Here is a 21,301-nt window from a genome sequence, read left to right as displayed (position 1 = left end):
AAATGATACGAGGAGATGCTGGCTATATCCAAGTTTTCTGCGTGACCGCGCCTACAGTGCCGACTGCGGGAAGCAGCGTATGTGTTTTCTCTCGCCGTGTGTTTTCTCTCGCCGCGCATTCTTTCAGTGCTCCAAGGGCTAGACCGAACTATCGCTGGACAAAATTGTTTCATTGTCGCCAACCCCTGAATTTTTTTTCGTCGGATTGCACCATCTACTATTTGTCCTTTTGCCCTACCAGGTATCCTGCCGTACAGTACGCATGTTTTGCCGGTACGGTAACAAAGTGACTTTGCCGTACAATTCTAATCCGGGTAGTTATTTACAAGCACCCTATATTCAATTGATCCTCTGCACAAAGAACACAGCTCTTACATCGTAGTTCCTACTGAAATTCAGTGCCCTTCTTCGCGACGCTGATATGTAACGCCATTTTTTCCGCACAATGAGACATGTGACGGGCGAGTAATGACGCAGTTTTGGATTAAAATCTTTGATAACCACTAGGCTCTGGTCAAAATATTGACTCAAAAGCGATATCGTGATCTATGGACGTATATAAAACGGCATGTCACGCAGTTCGGTTGGCTGAGACGTGAAATGACGTCATTCTTTACCGTTATTTTGACAGTTTCGAGAACAGTCTGAACCCGGCGAGAATTTACACGAACAATGGCTGCAGAACGTGTGAATTGAAATTTCAGCAAAATACCTGTATAATTGGTGCAGAGACTATCAGTTTTTATGCACAAAACAAGACCAAATCCTTGGAGGTTGTCTATCATTTATTGTTTGGCATAACTTCGTACCCGCTGCGGTGGCTCAGTGGCTAAGACGTTGGGCTGCTGAGCGCAAGGCCGCGGGCTCAATTCCCGGCCGCGGTGGCCGCTTTTCTGATGGGGGCGAAAAGCGGAAACGCTTGTGTTTCTGATTTCGGCGCACGTTAAGATCACCAGGTGGCCCAATTATTCTGGAGCCCTCAACCACGGCGCTCCTCAACGCCCGTGTAGCGTCGGCGCGTTAAACCAATCAATCGATTGATCGATCGGTTGATCAATCAATCAATCAATCAATCAATCAATCAATCAATCAATCAATCAATCAATCAATCAATTAATCAATCAATCAATCAATCAATCAATCAATCAATCAATCAATCACCGCTTCGTGCGGCAAGCTTAAGGTGTCGCTATGTTTAAGCGTTTTTCAGCTCTCACGACAGTATATTGAAGCAAAAGGAGTTTCCCATTGAGGCATGTGCAAAAGCATACTACATATATCAGATATCACAGCTCTTCAAGCTGCGCGCTCTGGAGGAAGTGGGCATACATGTCAATGTGTATCCCGCGAAAGGAACAAGGTTTGGCCCTATTGAAATAGATCAAAAGTACCCAGCAGAGTACCAACGTTTCTTCAAGCATAGTCTTGAAGGAGCGTGAAAACAAGATGAGAAATTATCTTGATTTCATGTTCATTTACCTACGTCCGGCGCTTAATTATTTCAAACTGTAATGAGGACAATTTTATTCAACGCGTTGTAACAGCGGAGCAATTGAAGCTGTTGGCCTTCGCAAAAGCAATGCTGAAGAAAAGCTATAAGGCGCAAAGCGCCCTGAACGGCCTTCGCGCGGTGGCTTTAGCGAAAAAAAAAAAATACCGACGGGACGAGAGCGTAGGCCTCGGGAGGAGAGCGTAAATGTCGTCAAGGCTTTCGCGTGGGCTTGCGCCACATTCGGATCTCCCGCCTTCGTTATCGTTGTCGTGTAGAGACCGGCGCATAAAGCGTCCGCGCGCCGAAGACCACGAAGGCGAATATGTCAAGCCGCACCTTCACAGTCCGCATTTAGAGATGGCCAACGGGCCAGCTGAAGGACGTGTGGAAGTCTACTGCAGCGGGGACGCGCTACAAGAGGATTTTCGGTAAGCGGCTGTGCCGTTAGAAGACACCAACAAAAGAGATGAAGAGGATTGCTACTGAATAAAGCGGTGTATTGTAAATTAATTTGTGGGGTTTTTTTTTACATTGCCGTCCAGAAAGGGCTTGCACTGCTGTGGTCTGGCTGCTCCCTCTTTCCGGGTATGCGCTGTTAGTGGGAAGAGAAGCATCGGGACCCCATGCTGGGCTGTTTCTCCAGCCTTGAACGACTAAAACAAGCTGCGAATATTTGTTTTTTGTAAATTGCGAAAAAGTCTGGGACAGCCAGATTGGACTGCTATACATAGCTTTCGGCATATTTTGGCATGTGTCTCTTTATGCAATCAAGATCGCTTGACAACGTACATTTCGCTTTGTAGGGTACCGTGCAGTACTTTCGATAAGCGCTTTCACCCCTTCCATCGCGTCTGGGACCACTGCGAAAGCTATAGTTATCGCCAGCACGAAGCGGCACTGCGTGATTTGCTCGTTGCAGCAGATATACGCCTTCCATTTATGCTTTGTTTTTGTGGCGTTTTTTTTAAGTTGCTATCGAAAAGCGTTCATTGCTGCAACCGAAGTAGAAACGGCCAACAGCCGCTACATGGCATTAGAAACGTAAGTCGAGCCGTCGAAGAACGCCAATACCAGGAAAGACACAGAACGTTTTTGAGCGAGTTTACAAATTATCTGATTGGCACCGAGCAGTAATTTTTGGCTGAGGTACCTTGGAACCCCCCAATCTAAGTACTGGGTGTGCTGGGGACAATGTTCTGCAAGCATTTACGATTTCAAAATAAAAGTAGAGACAAGTGTTTCAGGATCTATTAAAGCAAAGGCTTTCGTAGCGGGACCAATACGTTCTGTTGAAATAATAATGCATTTCCCCCTATGCCGCTTGGTCGACCGAAACGTTCTGATAAGATCTCTGGACACACTGTGCGTGCGTGAAGGCGGGTCCTCAGCTGTACAAAACAGTTACTTGAAAATTGAGAAAAAAGAACGCTTCTAGATAAAAAAATACTGGCAGTGATCATAACAAATGAGTAAAATGGTAAAACGTTATCTCATGAACAACGTATAGGTATACATTTAGATCATTCGTAGGTGCGTTTACTTATTGCGCAACAAATCATCGCATGGGTTCGTTCACTGTTTTGCGATTTGTTGCTCTGAAAGTTGGGCGATCGATTACGCGCACTTTCAGCGAAGGTGTGACGAACGTTTAGCGAAAGTTTGGACGCACTTTAGCGCAGTTTTCATGTCAGAACGCCATTGCGCTTCTCTCAGGTCTCATCAGGAAGGGATATGGGAAAGCTTTGTTTCTTCTTACGCAGCCGCAGTTTCTGTACCTGAGCCACCAAGCAGTGCATTCGGGAAATTACGACAACTACCTGCAGGCACCGAAGGCGAAAACTGACAAGTTCGCATATATCGGGGAGGAGAATCGGACTATATATGCCGGTAAGAAATAGGCGTTGTAAAGCTGGCAACGCAACTTGCTCGGCAGGACAAAAAGTGGATGCTTACTATGTGCTTGCTTTGTTGCACTGATGTCGAATAACGTTTGTGCTACTCGCATACCAGCCGGGTAAAGTTCGTCTTTACCCGACCTCTCCCCAAGGGAAACTACTTCCTCATTTTCAGACTCCAGCCCGTGTGACCTCCCTTTCTGTTACTGTCACCTCACCTCTCCCATTACCTCCTCTCTCACACCCCCTCTCTTCCCATCCCTTATGTCGTTATCTTGGGCCCTTCTTCCATTACCCTTTCCCTCTTCTCGTCTTCTTCCCACCTCTCTGTCTCTTCCATTTCTTCCAACAACATTTTCGCGTACTTCTCTTTCCCTCGTTCTTTCTCTGTCTAAATCAACAATCCACGCTCATTCGCTTCGTTTTTCTGATCTTTCGCACCACTGCGTAATGGGACTGAGAGGTGAATCTAGTTTAACACATTCTCCCAACATTTTTGGCGGCTGGTGTGTTTCGAGAAATCTTGTTGGCATCGGATGCTGGCAATGAACCCACCGGGTACTCACACGTGGGGCAGTGATGGCTCCCGGACTTGTGGCCTATCATTCTCCACCAATTGTCATACAGTAGTGAGGAAGCACACTAACCATTAATACTTCTTGTTGATTTGAATTGGATAGTAAGGCGGGCAAGCACAAATTTTTGCGCCAAACTAGTGGAGAAAATACACCCATGGTTACAAGCATACATTTGTGTTCATCTTGGGAGCTGATTATTCAGCTTCGGTGAATTTATAAGTTCCCAGAGCAACATATAATCGGACGTGCGAGAACGGTGGCCAAGATGAAGACGAGGAACAAGACGTTTACTCGTATCAAGACGGCCTCTGGTTTGCGAAAGAAGGCATCAAACATTGGTGGGCGCGCAACACATGTACGCGTTGGTGATTACGTTTAGTCGGCCGTTTTGTAGTCCCGACGCGCCTGAATGACTGCCTCAACTAAAAGACGCCGAACTCTTAAAACCTCCTCTAAACAAGCTCACGCTGTGGCCCTCTCTCGCTTGCCTAGTAAGTTTCAAAATGACCCCGGATATACGGTGCCGTGAAGTACTGGGTGGCCTTCAGGAGCACTGCTACTCGCGTCAAGATTTTTTTTGGCACCTGGTGGTCCCATATTATCCAGATTTGAATCTGGACCGAATTCAGTCCAGATTTTCGGAACACAAAATTGTGAAAGGCGCTGTACCGATGACTTCGCATTCATCGATCACTTCGGATTGACGCCACGGCATCACTAAATCGTTTCGTTTTGTGGTATCATTGCTCGCATGCAGGCATGCTGGATTCCCTGGACGAAGCCGTAGGGCGAACTGTGCAAGCTCTGGGTGAGGCTGGTATGCTGGAGGACAGCGTGATTGTCTTCAGCTCGGACAACGGAGGGAAGCCTTGGGGCTTGTTCTCAAATCGAGGCATCAACTGGCCTCTGCGGGGAAGCAAGGGTTCCCCGTGGGAGGGCGGAAGCCGGGCAGCCGCTTTTCTCTGGTCTCCTTGGCTCGCCAAGAAACGTAGGGTCTCCAACCAGCTTATGCACATCACTGACTGGCTACCCACCCTCTATGGTCTCGCTGGTAAGGTCAATCGAACAACGCCTCGAAGTACGTAGGGGCGTTGTAGGCTTCCACGCGAGCTTTGATAAACCTGAAGCCTATAAAAGCCGGAAATCCTTGGAACGAAACGAGTGGCTTCTACACTTTTGGCGGCCATTACAGCGTATAGTGGCTATTGGAATGGTGTCATTTGAATATTGAGTGCATCACTTGTATTGTTGCTGCGCGTACAGAGTAGGAAAAGTGAGAGTTTGCTAAAAAGTTATAGTGAGTGACTGAGTGAGTGAGTGAGTGAGTGAGTGAGTGAGTGAGTGAGTGAGTGAGTGAGTGAGTGAGTGAGTGAGTGAGTGAGTGAGTGAGTGAGTGAGTGAGTGAGTGAGTGAGTGAGTTAGTGAGTGAGTGAGTGAGTGAGGGAGTGAGCCAGCGAGCGAAAAGTGAGCCGGCCGGTGAGTGGACAGGTGAGTATCACTTAGTAAGTGGGACGGTGTAGCTTATCTAACTTAGCTTTCATGAAGTTGCGACCGGTCCTTGGGATACTGCAACTGGTGTTGAGGTCGTTAATTGCTGTTTCGAGAGGAATAGTGTCACGCCGCTCAATCTGGACCGTACTAATCAAGCAATACACTGGTTCGTTACATTGCTAAGGGTGTATTACATAGGCTTGTGCCTCTTCCTTCAATCAAAACCTTCTTGCAGCACATGCCTTTATTCGATGCTTGGGCTATTGCTCACCGTAAAAGCATTAACGCGCATCCAAAACAAGAACCAAAGCGGGGCTTGCTTAGAAAATCTGAATAACAAAGCGGGAGTTGATTACAAACACCTCTTCGTCATAAGCCTTAACCTCCTACATTCTTTATCCTGTTCGGAATGCTGCTCTCGAAACAAGTTCGAGAACGTGTTTCGCATGCTTGTTGGTTAGGTGTATACGTAAATTGCAAGTCAACTCGGCGACGCCTCAATTCGCACATGAATTCTTTTGCTGCCGTACCATGGACGCTTCCTAGAGGTATTCCTCAACACTTCCTGCCTTGCAAGCATTTGACTCCATCCCAAGAAACATTCTCTACGCAGCCTAATTCATCTGTACTATCTCTTCAGGGGGCGTCGTGAGTGACCTTGGGCAGCTTGACGGTCAGGACATGTGGAACGTGTTGTCCAATGACGAGCCTTCGCCTCGCTCTTCGATGGTGTACAACATCGACCCGCTGTTTGGATACGCTGCAGTTCGCAGAGACCGCTTTAAAATTGTCCTTGGGCATTCCAAATATGGGGTGTTGGGGCGGATCGCCATCCCCGGAAATCAAAGGACACAGCAAGACCTCGACGCCCTCACTGAGCGCAGCAAGAGTGCACAGGTAAGTCGCCATTCGTTTCAGGGCTACCACTAAAACCAGTCAATACCACATCTTAGAATGCCACAGTATTAAGATAGGCCCTCCGACTAATGGCTGTGACTGGTGTAGTTAAGGGAAATTGATATTGGCATATATAGTGGCCACACTTTTCGAATATTTGATGCACAGTACCTGAAGTGTATCTGAACAGAATACACTTGTAGCAGAGATCGAGCGTTGGAGACACAAGAGTTAGCATAGGAGTATTTGAAGCCTTTATCCTTACTTTATTTTTCAGCTTCCTTACACAAACAAAACATCTTGGAAGAAGAAGTGGTGATGTTCAGAAGGTCAAACAGGAATATTTAGAAGGGATGCCACATTTCTTCTGCCTTTTCGACAGCATCTATCCTGTAGTTGTAACAGCCTTATTCTAAACATATGCATGTAGACGACAGGTTTTCTTGCTTATACTTGCACACGTCACTGCTCATGAATACGTTAAGTGCGTGATTTTCTGCCCTGTTTCACGGCTGCTCACAAGTTAGCAAAAGCAAGTTAACGAAGCAGGTTAACGAAAGGGAGGACAGATGAGCCAATGTGATCATCCTGTAAGTACTTAAATTCAGCCTGTTTTTTTCTACAACAGTAATAACACACGCGGCTTTCGTTTGGATACAAATGTATGTGAAATATAAGAGAATCAGTTACAATACATCTGGCCTCACATATGCAATCAATTCTTCTTCCGGGGAGAAGTCCTTGCAGTTCTGTAAGGAGAAATGCGTCTTCTGCTGGATACGTTTCGTTTCATCCAAAACATTCCCCCGTTACCACGGGCTTTGCTGGACATAACCACACTGAACATATTTCCAAAGAACCCCCGCGTACATACGTGGGTTTGACTATGCGTTCTCCTTTGTTACAAATAGGTTTACCGTATTTCGAGATTGCGCGCATTTGGCTATCTTAACGGTCGATCTGTGGAAACATGGCCATGTAAACCCTGTGGCGCCCGTTTGGCGAATTAGCACTACAAAAAGGTTCGAATTTAATGCACATTTAAAATCCGATATTTTCTCTTTGGTAATTTTTGAGAAAGATCTTTAAGATGCTTCCCGCTGCTGCATTAGGTGGTGGTCGTGATGGCAGTAAAAAAGTCATGAGCCCCTGTATTGATACGCGCACAAGGCGTAACGGAGAGCAGCGAAATAGACAAGAGTTCGTTTTTTAGGGGTCGAGCACTTTAGGTGCTCTCCTTGTGGTCGTAGATCGCTCGCTGGACCAACGTAGAGCAACAGGGCGTTCCATGTTAGCGCTGTCGTCGCGGCGTACCCCCTTTTTTTTTTAATGCCGGTCTTCGACACAACACAGAAACACAAAACAAACTTATTTACATGAACAACTTGAGCGACAAGCCACCATTCTATAAAAGCTGATGTTTTTCTGAAATTCCCTAAGCGTAGTCAAAGGTTCTTTCCTTGACAGCCACTCAGGAGCACATGCCTTGCGCGTCTGCACTTCTACGTACTGTGACATGGACTCACAAAAACATTGCCGCGTAGGGCGGGCGTCCACATTACCGTGGAGCCAGGCCATGCCGAGCGCCGAATGTTATGCAAAGCACCAACATAACGAGGTCCAAGGCTACACCCCCCTCGTTTTCTACAGCTGGAAAGCGTATGCAAAGGGGGCTCAGCGGGAATTCTTTATGAAGGGTCCTCTGGAGAACATCGCACAAAAATACCGAGCCCAAAAATGCAGAAAAACGTGCTCTATCGTTTCTGGCTGTTTACAAATTGAGCACTGAGTTCTCCATGGCACACATATCTCTTTATCCTGCATCCAGGTTCCAACAGACCAAGTGGCTGTGTGTAATTTGAAGAAAAAGGTTTTCACTCCAGGGTGAACCTCCATTCTTTTGACGCGCTTTAGCATATTTTGGCCTGGCCCAGCACGGTAATTATACCTATACATAGAAACTGGGAAAACAATATCGCAAGTGTCTTTATACAGTTTTTCGCGTGCCAGAGAGGACAGCCAGAAAAACGTGGAAATAGAAAACGGGCCGTCATAAATATTTCTTTCAAATACCCATACACGCCATCTGGCATGCACCATGTTGATACTACATATTTGGGCATAGCCCGCGCCAGCCGTACTTGCATGACAATCTGCAAGAACGGGTCGCGAACATCTCGCCAAAACAAAAACAGGTTTACCAGCTATCGCACATACAGGTGCGCCAGCCCCAAGCCACCATTTCGGACTCTCCGAAACAGGTTTGTTCTGCTGCACCTCGCCCATGTTGAACCCCACACGAACACCGCAAATACCCGGTGCAGCCTTTGGAAGTTGATTCGCAAACAATGCAGTACCTACATCGTATACCAGATTTTCGTTACAAAAAATAAGTTACATGCCGTGGCCCTTGCAAAAATTGACAACATTGCCCCCTTCCATTTGTCGGCTTTCTCCCTCAACGCATGTGTCTGGCTACGCCAGTATGGTTCGCTATCCCTGTAATATTCCAGTTCAACACCCAAGTACTTCACTGGAGTTGTGACCCAACTAATATTAGCGAAGGTTGGCGGTGTTGATGACCATTCCCCATGCCAAAATCGTAGGCACTTTTCCCAGTCCCGAAAACTACCCGTCACCATGCCAAACGTTTTGACCGTGTCAACTACCAACTGAACACTTTCTTCTTACATACAAAAAACAGCCACGTCGTCTGCGTAAGCCAAAAGTTTGACTTCCGACTCATACACTCAGAAACCTTCAATGATACTATTTCTGATAATACTCATACACAGGGCTTTGATGTATATGCAAAACAATAGGGGGCTGAGGGAGCCGCCCTGGCGCTTCGAACGCTGCACTTCAATTGGGGCTCCCAACTTTTTGTTCACGATCATCCGCGTAGTATCATTGCGGTACGCCATGGCAACGCCCTCTTCAATAAGGAATCCTACGTTCACATGGTCCAAAATGCAAAACAATATCTCATGTGAGACACAATCAAACGCTTTTTCCAAGTCAATCTGCAGGACTGCCACCCCCGTGTGCAGGGCGTCGCAGCACTCGAGGACACACCTTGCTTTATGGATATTTGTAAAAATATTGCGACCATTAATTCCGCACGTGTGATGTGGACGTAATATTCGTTGTACAACACTTTGAAGCCTTTGTGCCAGAACTTTCATAAATATTTTCGAGCAAACGTTTGTAATGATATTGGGCGGTACGACTTGACAAGTTTATGTTTCTCCGGTTCAGCTGTCTTAGGAATGAGGACTGTGTGGGACGTGGAATATGAAGGGGGCAGTGTTTTGATATCATACGCTACATTAAACATCTTCGTTAGCACAGGTACCATTTCGCATTTAAACGTCTTTTAAAAAGCAGCGCTTAACCCACCCGGCCCCGGCCACTTTCCCGGGGTAAAGCTTTCAATAGCACATTTCACTTCGTCTTCCGAAATAGGTCGTTCAAGCCAGTACTTCATATCATCTTCCAAACGAGGCAGCGCATCGACGAAATCCCGCTTGGAGCTTTCTGCGTCCACAGCATTAAGAGCGAACAGTGCTCGGTAACACTTGTAAAAAGCGTTATCGATTTCACTCTTTTCTGCCCTTATTTTTCCTTTGTAAGTTATGTCCTTGATCGGATGGCGTCGTGCATGTGCTTTTTCTATTCTGAGCGCACGCTTTGTGGACTTCTCACCTACTACCCATTGCTCAGCTGTCGCGTGTACTAGGGCACCGCGGTACCGTTCTTCGTCGATAAGTTCAAGCTTATGCTCTACCTGTGCAATGTCGTCCTTAAACACCACGGGCATTCTGCCCTCCTAGAAAGTTAATTTTTCTAGGTTGTTTCGAAGTAGTCTTTCCTTTTAGATGCGACGCTCAGAGCATCTCTTGTCGGCGGCCCTGTCCTTCCTGCGTGCGTCCGTTGTTGTCCGCGTGCGTCCGTTGTCCGCAGCCACTCTCCCCCTCTCCTCCCGATAGCCAACACTCTCGCGAGGGGCATTGGATTGGATTGGACGGGATTGGCTTGGCTTGGCTTGGATTCGATTGGATTGAATGGGATTTGGATTGGATTGAATTAAAGTGGATTGTGTTGGATTGTGTTGCGTCATAACCGCGGCAGATGCACTGGCACCGGCGCATGCCCAGGTGAGAGCGTGTGCGGCCCAGCGCGCTCTCACTACGCTGGTGGGCGGCGCTGCGCGTGGTGCTGCGCATGTGCAGTACTCTCTCTTTTCGCGGTATCCTGTCCTTCGGGCGCGCTCCGCATATAACAGGTGTGCCGCTCTCCGGTGGCCTTTCGGTCGACGGTTGCTCTCCGCTTGCGGAGAGCAACCGTCAACAAATACCTCAACATAAATACCCGAGAAAATGGTGGGGAAGCAGCCCCGCCTGTAGCGTAGTGGTCATTGCACCAAACCGGTATTCTGGAGGTCGTGGGCTTGATCCCACCCGGATGGCATTTTTCATGACTATCTTTCTGACTCAAAAAATTCTACATTTCTTTGTACGACCTACTGCATTCCCCCTTTGCTTCCCGAGGTTTCCTTGACTACCAACCCTTATTCTGTCTTAATTCACGCAGCCCTTCATTTCCCATTTCCGATTCGCTACATGCTTAGCGAGGGCCTCTGTTCCGGCAGCCTTGGTTCCAAAGGTAGCCTAAGAGGGTTCAACGCTGTTCGACCACTGTCGACATGTCGCAGACACTCGAGTCACGGCCCGGAGGTTAACAAGAAGGTCCCCTTCCCCCCGAGTAGTCCGAGTGGAGCTGGCTACCACACCCAAGTGCAGGAAACAAAAAATACCTCAACATAAATACCCGAGAAAGTTGTGGGGAAACAGCCTCGCCGGTAGAGTAGTGGCCATCGCGTCAGACCGGTATTCTGGAGGACGTGGATTCAGATTCCACCCGGCAGGCATTTTTCATCACTCTCTTTCTGGCTAAAAATTTCCGCATCTGTTTCTGTGACCTTCCGCATTCCCCCCTTTGCTTTTCGAGGTTTTCTTGACTGGCCATCCTTATTCTATATATATATATATATATATATATATATATATATATATATATATATATATATATATCAGGACCTTTTAAACTACTTAAACGAAGGCTACGGATAATATGTGCCAAGATCGGCGCGCAAGACCTTACCCAACGCTGCATTCAAGCAAAACATACCCCATACGGGTGTATACCAACGCCTCTGGAGTTACAAAACACTTTGGATGTGCTTTTACCTTTTCAAACTACTTATACGAAGGCTACGGGTTATATGTGCCAAGATCGGCGCGGAAGAAGATAGGCAAAGCTGCATTCAAGCAAAACATACCCCATAAGGGTGTATACCAGCGTCTATTGAGTTACAAAACACTTTGGATGTGCTGTTCAGCAAACAGGTAAGTGAAAATACCCGGCTTACAAGGGCGTTCACACGAAGAGAGGTAAAACCGCTACAAAAATAAAATATTTCCAAAACACCGGGGTCTTGCGCTGGAAGCTTAAGTAGAGCCAAGCTTATCCGAAACAAAAAGACAAAACACAATATATATCACGCTTTCGGATCGATTAGCGTAATAACTACCTTCCGATGATTAAACCTTCACATTTGCGGTAAACTCCCAACAGTGTACGTTTAATTCAGGAAACTACTGGAACAATTTCTTCAGTAGCTAGGGCCGGGAAACATAACATTAGGCAACTTCGTACCTACAACTAGCGTGAGGGAGCACTAACCTTCGTATAAAAGAAGGATCTTGCTTCATGCTTAGTAGAATTTTTTTCAAGCTCTACAATATTCGTAGAGCACTGCTTCGTATACACTGCAATTAGCAACTTATTTTGAGCTGTTTTATTTGCGCGACTTCAAATCGTGTGTGGCTCACCAAGCTTGGATTGGTTGAACTACTCCATCCCAGCCTTTCAGGGGTGAGTTCGAACGTCTATTGATGTGTCGTTGCCCGCATAGTATCTCTGCCTGTTAACCAAGTTTGCAGGTCGACACGATTTCAAAGACAAATCGTTCGTCTTTATTATATAAAAGTGTTTATTGAGCAATATCGAGCTATGTTCGGTCTAAAAGTCTACAACTGAGCACTACAAAAAACTACGACTTCAATGCTGCGTTTTAGTGACATTCATTACAGATCATTCTGCACAACGTCGATGACATCTCATAACTTTTGGGATGCCTGTGATACACGCCGGGCAACGTATTAAGGGCCCCTAGTAGCTATTCTAGGGAAGCTGTAAATGCAAACTGAACACATCAGAAACTTAAGCGGGTGCCTTCTAGCCGTCGCGCACAGACTTTGAGATGAAATGTGTACGGGCATATTATCTGTATTTGAAGAAGAATATTCACAAAATCAGAACTTCCATGCCCGCTGGAAAACACGATCCACTTAGCCGTTTCATCTGGAGTAGAGTCGTTAGTTCGGTTATGCAGAGCGCTTACCGCTGGTTTAAAAAATTTTTGCCCCTGGAACAGGACTCTTCGGCTAGTCGGAGAAACTGATGATATCGATGAGATTACGGATACTATGCCACTGCAAAATGTAGCTCAGTAATTTCTTAACAGCAACCTCTGAAAAATGTTTGTCGGCAACTGAACAGCAGCAATTAAAACAATTTGTTCGGGGTGGTAATGCAAAAGTAAAGCTTTCTCGCCGCGGCGCATAAGGAACGCCCTCTGTGTATAGGTGCCACAGTAATGAACATGTGAGAGCCGAAAGCCCCATGCGTTGAACAGCCGTCATCACGCGACTTCCGTAGCCGTTGTGTCCGAACCTCCATCTATATCTCATGCTTGCGCGGCGGTGACAGTTGACGTACTGTATCCACAGAATCATATGTAACCACTATGGCAAGGCGGAGCAACACAAAGTCATAGTAGGAAAGAAAATGCGAACGATGACGAAGCGCGTCCAGAAATTTTAAGGGGAATTGCCGAGTAGCTCACGAAGAGCATTTTATTCAAACGTAATGGAAAGAAGGAAGCGGAACTGGTACTCCTCACAGCTTCGTCGCCATGGAATAAGGGTGGCAAAAGCAACAACTAGTCATCCAAAACGATTGTACTTAACGTGCCAATACGGGCACATATATGTAGATGCATGTGAGGTCAATATGTACATTCTCTTAAATTATAACTAGGCACTTCATTTTGTCTTCCAGCTGATATAAATCCTTTATGCGATCCTGCTTAGCAGTCGCACTGAATTGCTAGACCTTCCATCATTGGGAAGTAACACGTGTCAAACAACACGTTATCGACTCTCCTCCAGCGTTGGAGCCTTCTAACGTTCGTTGAGGGAAATACGTTACGAAGGAATAACGCCAGTTTATGTGGAAGACAGGGTATATAGTGTAGTCCTAGACGCTATTAGACAGTTTGTCGCCAAATCTAGTATTTTGCTTCAGCATCTTACGGATTCGCCTTGGCGCGTGTCTCTATAAATGAAAGGGTGTGTTTTGGTTATGGTGCAGGTACTGCGGACCCTATACGGTACCGACGACCTGGGTTTTGCCTCAGACTGGAGGGTCAACGCGGCGGTTGCGTGTCCGAACAGGGTCTGTGCTGACGACACGCACTTCGAGTCACCGAACAAGGTGTTCCTGTTTGACCTTTACGAGGACCCCTGTGAATGCAACAACCTGGCATCCACGCACAAAGAGGTACGCCTTTGACGAGGTGACGAGAGGGGTAACAATGCGTAACTTTGGGGGCTTCGAAAGGGAGCAGTAATAAAAAAATTAAGGGAGCTCACACTAGCGCGTGATACTTGAAGGTACCGGAGCGGCACGCAACCTTCACAACAATCACGGAGGTTTCATTAGGTCCACCATTGCAACCGATTTGCTTCTCCGTCACCGCCGCAACGTCCTTTAGTCCATAATTGTGGCTGCGTGTGCTTCTTTCATTTTTTGGAAGCGACGATCTTTGAACAGTGACGTCACCTTCGAGTTGCGTACGCTATAACATGTCTTTCTCGTTCCGAGCAAGTCTTGCCGGTATTTTCAGCGAACGCTGGAGTCTTTCTAGTTCCGAGAAAGTGTTGCCACGATTAAGGAGACGCTGGAATTGTTTTTTTGCCAATCTCGGCCAATCTCTCTTAGTGGGTGTGCTCGTTTTGGCCAATCTTATCCTGTCCATCTAGTGGGCATGCTCCACATTCTCGGCCAATCTCCTTAAGTAGGTACGCTCGGCATTTGCTTTGTATTTTTAATTACGGACACGAAAAACAACGATTTTCTATACAGCTTAGATGTTAAAATCCTGTTGTGTGGGGCCCATGCATGCATGTATTTGCCAAAATGTCTGTACACAAATGTGTATCCTTGAGCTCTTCTCATTCTGGCTTATTTTAGGGTTAACTAATTAGCATGTCATGCAATGACGGCTTCGGCGGGATATTCTTTTTCTACTGTCTAGGACATGCGCCTTGTTCCCAGTGCAGAGGCTGTAGCTGCTTGGAAGTGTCGTTATATTCCTTATATGCATAAAACATTCTAAGTGACGGTAGCAACACAGATTTGTACGGTTTCCGAGCTCCACCCTAGTTCACTGCAGCTGTTGAAGTTGGAAGGCTATGGGCTTAGTGGGAGCATCAAGGCAATTGAGGAGACTAACTCCTCAAAAGCATCTTAAATAAAATTTACAGCACATAGAACCAAAGTCGCATAAAAGGACAGTGACAGGACACATCACTGACAACTTCAGGTTGTAGTCAACGACGTGTTCTGCCATTCGCCCTTTGTGTGTCACTGTTTCGGCGCGCTGCCCCCTTTGATTCATCGTTGCATACTAGCTATTCACGGCACCCTGGTGAGCTCAAAGGAATAGTAACAACATTTGAGTTACTTGTTTTGAGAGAAGTCATGAGTACTCCTCCGTACTAGAGTTGGAGAGGGCTAATCGACCAGATTTTGGGGAATCCCCAAGGTAAAGTAAGTTTCTGAGTGGATGGCTGGTGTACGCAGAAGGCTGTGCGTGGTTCGTACACCGCCATGAGTAAATACCAATGTGTGCGTTCCTGAGGGCTTTATCGCTTATCATTCACTTTCCTGTCACTGTGCATGTGATGTATTTACAAATTACTCTAGCAGTTATAATTACGATAAGTTCCGTTAAGCAGGTGCGGCTGTTTAATTTCTTTTGTACGGTGTCCAACGCCCAGTGTAAGACACCTTACCATCGTCTAAGACGACACTCTCCCTAACCTCAAGTTGCCGATTTATGTTATATCAGTGTCTAGAATGGCGTCCTACAGGCTTCCGGAAGAACTACAGCACCGGCTAGCGCGCCGTCCGAAGAAATTACTTTTGTAAGGCTAATTGTGCCCATCTCTACATCGTTAGTAGTAATGGATTATGAGCAACGTTCTAGCTATGCCACACACAGTTCTTGAGGGCGACCACGGTTTTTCCGCGTTTTTGTTTTTCGGAATTGCCCGTGAGCGCGACCAAGGGCGTCGCTGCGAAGCGGGTCTCCGTAACGTCGGCGTAGGGATTCTCGTATTTGTCGCCAGCTTCACTCGGGCTCGCTCTCCTTGCGGTTTCTTTGCACTCGGTTGACTTTTGATGATTTGCCGTACCAGATACTGTGCATGCGCAACTTTTCATCATAATAAAATACTCAATATTGCGTTCACTAGCTTAACGCGTGATATCAACTATAGTTTGTGATACCGCTCCGGAAGACACATTGCCAGCGCAGCCCCATTTCTGCGAAGCTGGTCCTGTGCGGAGCCCAAGGAGTCGGAGCTAGGCTTCAGCTTTTCTATTCAGTAGTCTTTCTAACAAACAACTGCCAGAGTCTAATAACCGACAACAGCGAAAACGTAAACAGTTTTGCAACATTGCCGAAGGCTCTAAAGTACTGTATCACACCGCTTTACATTTTCATGGCATGAAAGTATGCCGACATGCACTATGGGACGCAAATGATTTAGGTTGACTTTAAAAAAGCGTACTGTGTGTATCGGCGCCTGCTGGTTTTATAGCAGACTTCTCACCAGTACAGAGGCTTATTAAGCAAAACGAGCCACGTGTACGGTACAATTACAGTAACACTGTTCTTTCCTACATGGAGGAATATTTCGGCACGTTTCCCACAGCCAGATCTTCCCAATATTCAGATATGCGTTACAGTAAAACTGCGCCTAAGAAGAGAAAGAAGAGCACGAGAAAACTTTCTTTACAGTAATTCCTAGACGATTAGAAGGCGTTCTTCTTATTCTGGGACAAGAGAGTAAGAGAAATTTTCTTCAGTTCATGAAAGGTCATCCTGAGGAGGCCTAGATTTTTTTTTCTTTACGCCTGAAGGGGTTAAAAAACAATAAAGAGCTGCTTGGAGTGGACATACTCATCGATTTAGATTCTTGCCATGCAGAAAACTGGGACGTATTCTATTTATTGGGTTCGTTAGCGAATGTACGATTACTGTAACAGCGTAATCATGTCTTGACTGTTCCGATTGTGATGGAATTTGTTAAGATACCAGTGGTTACGCGAGACTTTCTGGGTCCAAAATCCGCCTTCGGGTACTCTGAACAGCGTCGTCTGCGCCATTTCGTGGGCGCAGACGACCGACACAAATGATTCTCATTGCATTTACATGTGAATAAAGAAAGCACGGGGCAGATATACACCTTCTTGAACGCAGCCATTACGAAAGCCAATTCCTGAAGAAAGTACTGTAGGACTTTCAGCCGCAAGAAAGCATCCATATGAACTTTGCGCTCGTGCCAAACATCACCAAACGCTTTGTGACGGTGAAGAAAAACTAAGCGTAAGGCACAGAAACATGATTCATCCCATACAAGTCAACAACTACGAAAGAAATAGCAGAAAGCAGTTTTGTTTCCTGCTGTCCGCTGCTCGTTTAGGGACACGCTGCTTCTGAGTCTTTTGAGCTTTCATAAGAGCATCTCAAAAATGCGTTAGGGGAGCCTACGCGTTTTGAATGCTTATTGGGGTGCTCTGAGCACTGAACCTCGCATGTAAGCTAGAAAGGACGAGTTACACACGATCATCTTTCAGGTTTTCTGATGACAATTGGTCTCTCTCTTCGTGTATTGCAACCGTGTGTGGGATACAGCTTAAAATTATTCAGATTTCAGGAGCTGGCAAAATTAATGGATAGCTGGAAATGCGCTTTTTAATGCACTAGAGCGTCAAAACGGGCGATTTGTAGCGCAGGCCATGCTGCCTCTGACAAGCAGACGACAGCGGCGCGAGTCGCTAAGCTTACGTCAAAGCCACGGGGTGCCACTCAATCTTCTCACTGCCAATAGCCGTTAATGTTATTACGACGAATATTTAATATTTTTTGTCAAGTTTCTATTCGGGGTGGATTGAATGATGGCTGTTAGTTGTCTTGTGTGGCTTACGTTATGATTGTTTTAGTTAGTCAAGCTTATGTGACGATCTGTTTTCTTGGGTTTTATTTCTTTTGGGTGTGTAGGATTAGAGAGACCAACGCAGGGCAAAAGAGAACTGAGGAAATAAGCCACAACCTAATAGCCCTTAATACAAACTCGTGGTGCCAACGCACACATCTCTTTGCAAAAAGGTTACCTGATGTGAGGCATAAACGTTGCCGCAGTTTGGCTGGAGTGTTTGTGTCCTGTTGACAAAATCACGCCGTTTTGTTTTCAGTTGCTTGAGTCGATGAACAAGACGCTGGAAGAGTTTAAAGCGCAAGTTGTTTTCCCCCTCAATCCACCGACGGACCCTGCCTCGCATCCAGGCAACCACAACGGAACCTGGGCACCTTGGATTGAGTGAGAGAAGACTTCGTTAGATGCTCACTTGTGTGGTGATGTTAGGGCGCATGGTATCGAGAAAATGGGTGGTGTGGGTGTCGAGTGCTTGTGTTGGCGATACTGTGCATCGTTCGGAGAAAGGTGCGACCAAGTGGCCGAATTCACGACATAATACCTGGAGCGAGAAGACTCAGATTAGTGCTACAGTGACGTTTGTATCGGATTCCTAGCCTGCTTAACAACCAACGGGATTCCGTTCTCCTGCGCAATGCACGAGGTTCCCAATGTGTCTAGTGTGAATGTGATATGGTCGTCCATCCCAAAAGAAATCTGTACTAGTGAATAGGACTTATTCGCTTTAAGTGTTTTGTTTAATCCATCAATAGGTAATCAGGAAATTGTAATTCTATTAGTGGTATGAAAAAGTTGAGCAATAAGAACATCAAGGCCACACCATCTTTTAACAGTAGAGAAACTGTGTTCAAAGACAAGGCTAGTACAAAGGAAACAGCTCGTGCACAGAAACTCACGCGTATTTTCTCTACTCTTAAAATGCTGTACAAAATAGCCCCACAACATGCGGTACCACACCAAGTAGTTAAGTGAGATGTTGGGCATGGGTTTCAGACTGGAACTGCGAGGTTTGTCATCCCCGGCAACTGATTCCAAATCCCGAAGGCCGCCTAAAATGGAATAAAGAAACAGCTAAGGCACTGGTTTACCGTAATACCAAAGCGCATTAGATGTTAAAAGACCGGTACTATTGGCAGTTTCAATTGTTTTTTGGCAGGGTGTCTGGAACTTTATTTGCGCGAGAGAAAGACCGTTCCCGCTGCCAAAGCTTTCTGTACTTTATATTAGAGTAAGTCAATACGGGAGTTGCCACAAAAGAGCATCAATGAGGCAAGTGAATACCGCGTTGCAGTTTTGTGGCTGCTGTCGAAGATGTGCTGTTGGCCTGGAAGGCGCAAAACAGACGTTTGTGTCTGATCTAACATTTCGTTACATTCGTCCCAATGTTTTAGCCAAACTGCAATCCTGGCATGTTGCGCTGCGCATAACAGTCGGCGAAAAATGGTTGTGCATGTATTCACGTTAAGTTAGCAAAACTTTCAGTGTTAAGCTTGGTCATATGTATTTACCGGTTTACTGAACAAAACGCAGTTAACTGGAATCTGATCACAAACTGTGAACACTTTAAGCCGGCGAGGATAGCATTTATATATTACTCTTACCAAATATACAAACCGTGAAAAAGATCGCCAATCCAGCAACGTAACTTCGGAGGTCAGAGATTCGCGTAAGTAATGATATGTTCAAATCCTACTCATGTGGCGAGATATATCATTCAAAATCATTTCATCCCATCGACGTGGGTGTTCTGCTTATGGGCTAACATTGCTAACGTTTGGCTAACATTTGGCTAACAATCCTAGAATCAATCGGGAACTTAGTGTGGCAGTTTTAAGTGTATACAAAACTTTGCGAGAAATATTCAAACAGCGTAAACGTCGCCGGTTGATCAGAGCGGGTGGTTGAGAAGGCCGACGCCTGCTGAATGAGCGTCAGCGTACACTCCGTATTTTCGTAGGTTGGAGCAGACTGTGCCTTGTGTATCTGGGGCGTTGTGTCTTCCACTAGGTTTTCTTGGGCTCACAAAATGCCCTTATTGTGTTAGGGGACTCATTTTGTAATCAGCGAGAATTTTGAGATACCTGCCTAGTGCAAGCCGTATAATGTGAGGGACTACAATTCGCTTTAATTAAATTTTCCCTAAACTTGCAACTTGATAAATTTTCGAAGCCTGTGACGCCATTGAAGCACTTTACTGGCAGTAAATCCGAAGAATCATCATTACACTTCTAGTTTTTCTTCCGCAGATACGGCTCTTTAGATCGTCCTAAACATTCTCGCGTATGGCTTAAGCAATGTATACCAAGCAATTTGGGCACCAGGAAACCATTGTAATAATGTTATTACCTTATTGCTAAAGCACTATCCCTGGTGCCTCGCAATGATTTGATTATTCATTGATGCCCCCGCCTTATTGTCCTCTTGCCGTCTGTATAGACTGTCACATAAGCTTCAAATATTTAAAAATATGAGCCAAAACCTGCACGTCACCTGCTGTTGAACTGTATTGATACAGAATAAATATTGCTGAAACACCAATTGCCGGGTCTTTTGAATGCACGAGCACTTATTTCATCTTGCTTGTTAACACCAGGTGCATGCATTGCCATGGATTTAGAATTCCGCAGCGCAGCGTTTCTCTTACGCCCCTCGCACAGTGTGCCAACTCTACTTGGGGTTCTAACAGCCGCTATTCCCGCATTTTACAAGTTTCCCGCATTTTACAAGTTTTGTAGGCTGCATTATTTCCATTATTTCCATAATTTCCAGTGATGCTTTCATAACACCGAAGCCAACGGAGAAGAGCCTCCTCTTTTTGAGGAGCAAGCCAGGCTCTATGGGAAGGCAGTGCCACCACCGCCACCACCGTTTGGCGTAACTGATCGCAAGCGCCCGTTTTTCATTTTCTTCTTTAGCTCCTATAATTACGTATTCACGGCGGAAAACGTAGCCGAAATGGGTTATTCTTTTCTCACGCAAGTAAAGCATTCGCCAAGTATTACAATTCTTTCAAAGGCTAAACTTTAACAAAGATTGTTGGTACGTGATTTCTGTTTTATGCTAGAAGATGAAATTTTTAGTACTACCACTGGGCCGTCCGTCACTCAGGCAATAACTGCCAACTGTTACTTACTCTCTAATGCATACTTTTTGCGCAGCTGTGGAAGTGTGTAAGAATACAAGTATTAGGGGCAGTCGTTACAAAAAGGCTGACATAGGGTAGCTGGGACGAAATATTGGTTATGCCGTAAAGTACTCTGAGTGAAGTGCGGCTCGACTTCGTTGATGATCGCGAAGTTGAGGAAAACAGCGGGTTGGTGATTTGTGGCTATCTTTAACAGCGGTCGTCGCAGACAGACGCGGTAAAACAGGCGGAAAAGAGGCGACAAGCATCTTTGGCACCATGTCGTTGACGCCGCACATATAATAGCCCCTGCACGTGCCACAGTGTTTACTGCGTTACGGGCGCTCTTATCGCAACAATGCCTAGGAAAGGCCTGGGTCAAGCTGCCCACAAAGGTGATTGCAGGAGCAGGG

General features: G+C 46.0%; 1 protein-coding gene across 2 annotated transcripts in view; it reads left to right on the top strand.

Annotated features, from left to right (window-relative positions):
* The window catches only part of LOC144158653 (arylsulfatase B-like), a 36,315-nt gene extending 16,013 nt beyond the window's left edge, over positions 1 to 20,302 (top strand). For both annotated transcript variants that reach the window (XM_077689688.1, XM_077689687.1), the window contains 5 exons: positions 3,253 to 3,379; positions 4,723 to 5,016; positions 6,097 to 6,353; positions 13,851 to 14,039; positions 18,024 to 20,302. In XM_077689688.1, the coding sequence (XP_077545814.1) occupies positions 3,253 to 3,379; positions 4,723 to 5,016; positions 6,097 to 6,353; positions 13,851 to 14,039; positions 18,024 to 18,152 (996 nt within the window). In that variant the 3' untranslated portion in view covers positions 18,153 to 20,302. The remainder of the gene's footprint in view (positions 1 to 3,252; positions 3,380 to 4,722; positions 5,017 to 6,096; positions 6,354 to 13,850; positions 14,040 to 18,023) is intronic.
* The last annotated feature ends 999 nt before the right edge of the window (positions 20,303 to 21,301 follow it).

This window comes from Haemaphysalis longicornis, unplaced genomic scaffold, assembly GCF_048455015.1.
Source record: "Haemaphysalis longicornis isolate Haplotype H1 unplaced genomic scaffold, Haemaphysalis longicornis Haplotype H1 scaffold_10, whole genome shotgun sequence".
NCBI classification, from domain to species: Eukaryota; Metazoa; Arthropoda; class Arachnida; order Ixodida; family Ixodidae; genus Haemaphysalis; species Haemaphysalis longicornis.
The sequence above is the reverse complement of the archived record's forward strand: the minus strand, read 5'-3'. Positions and strand labels throughout refer to the sequence as shown.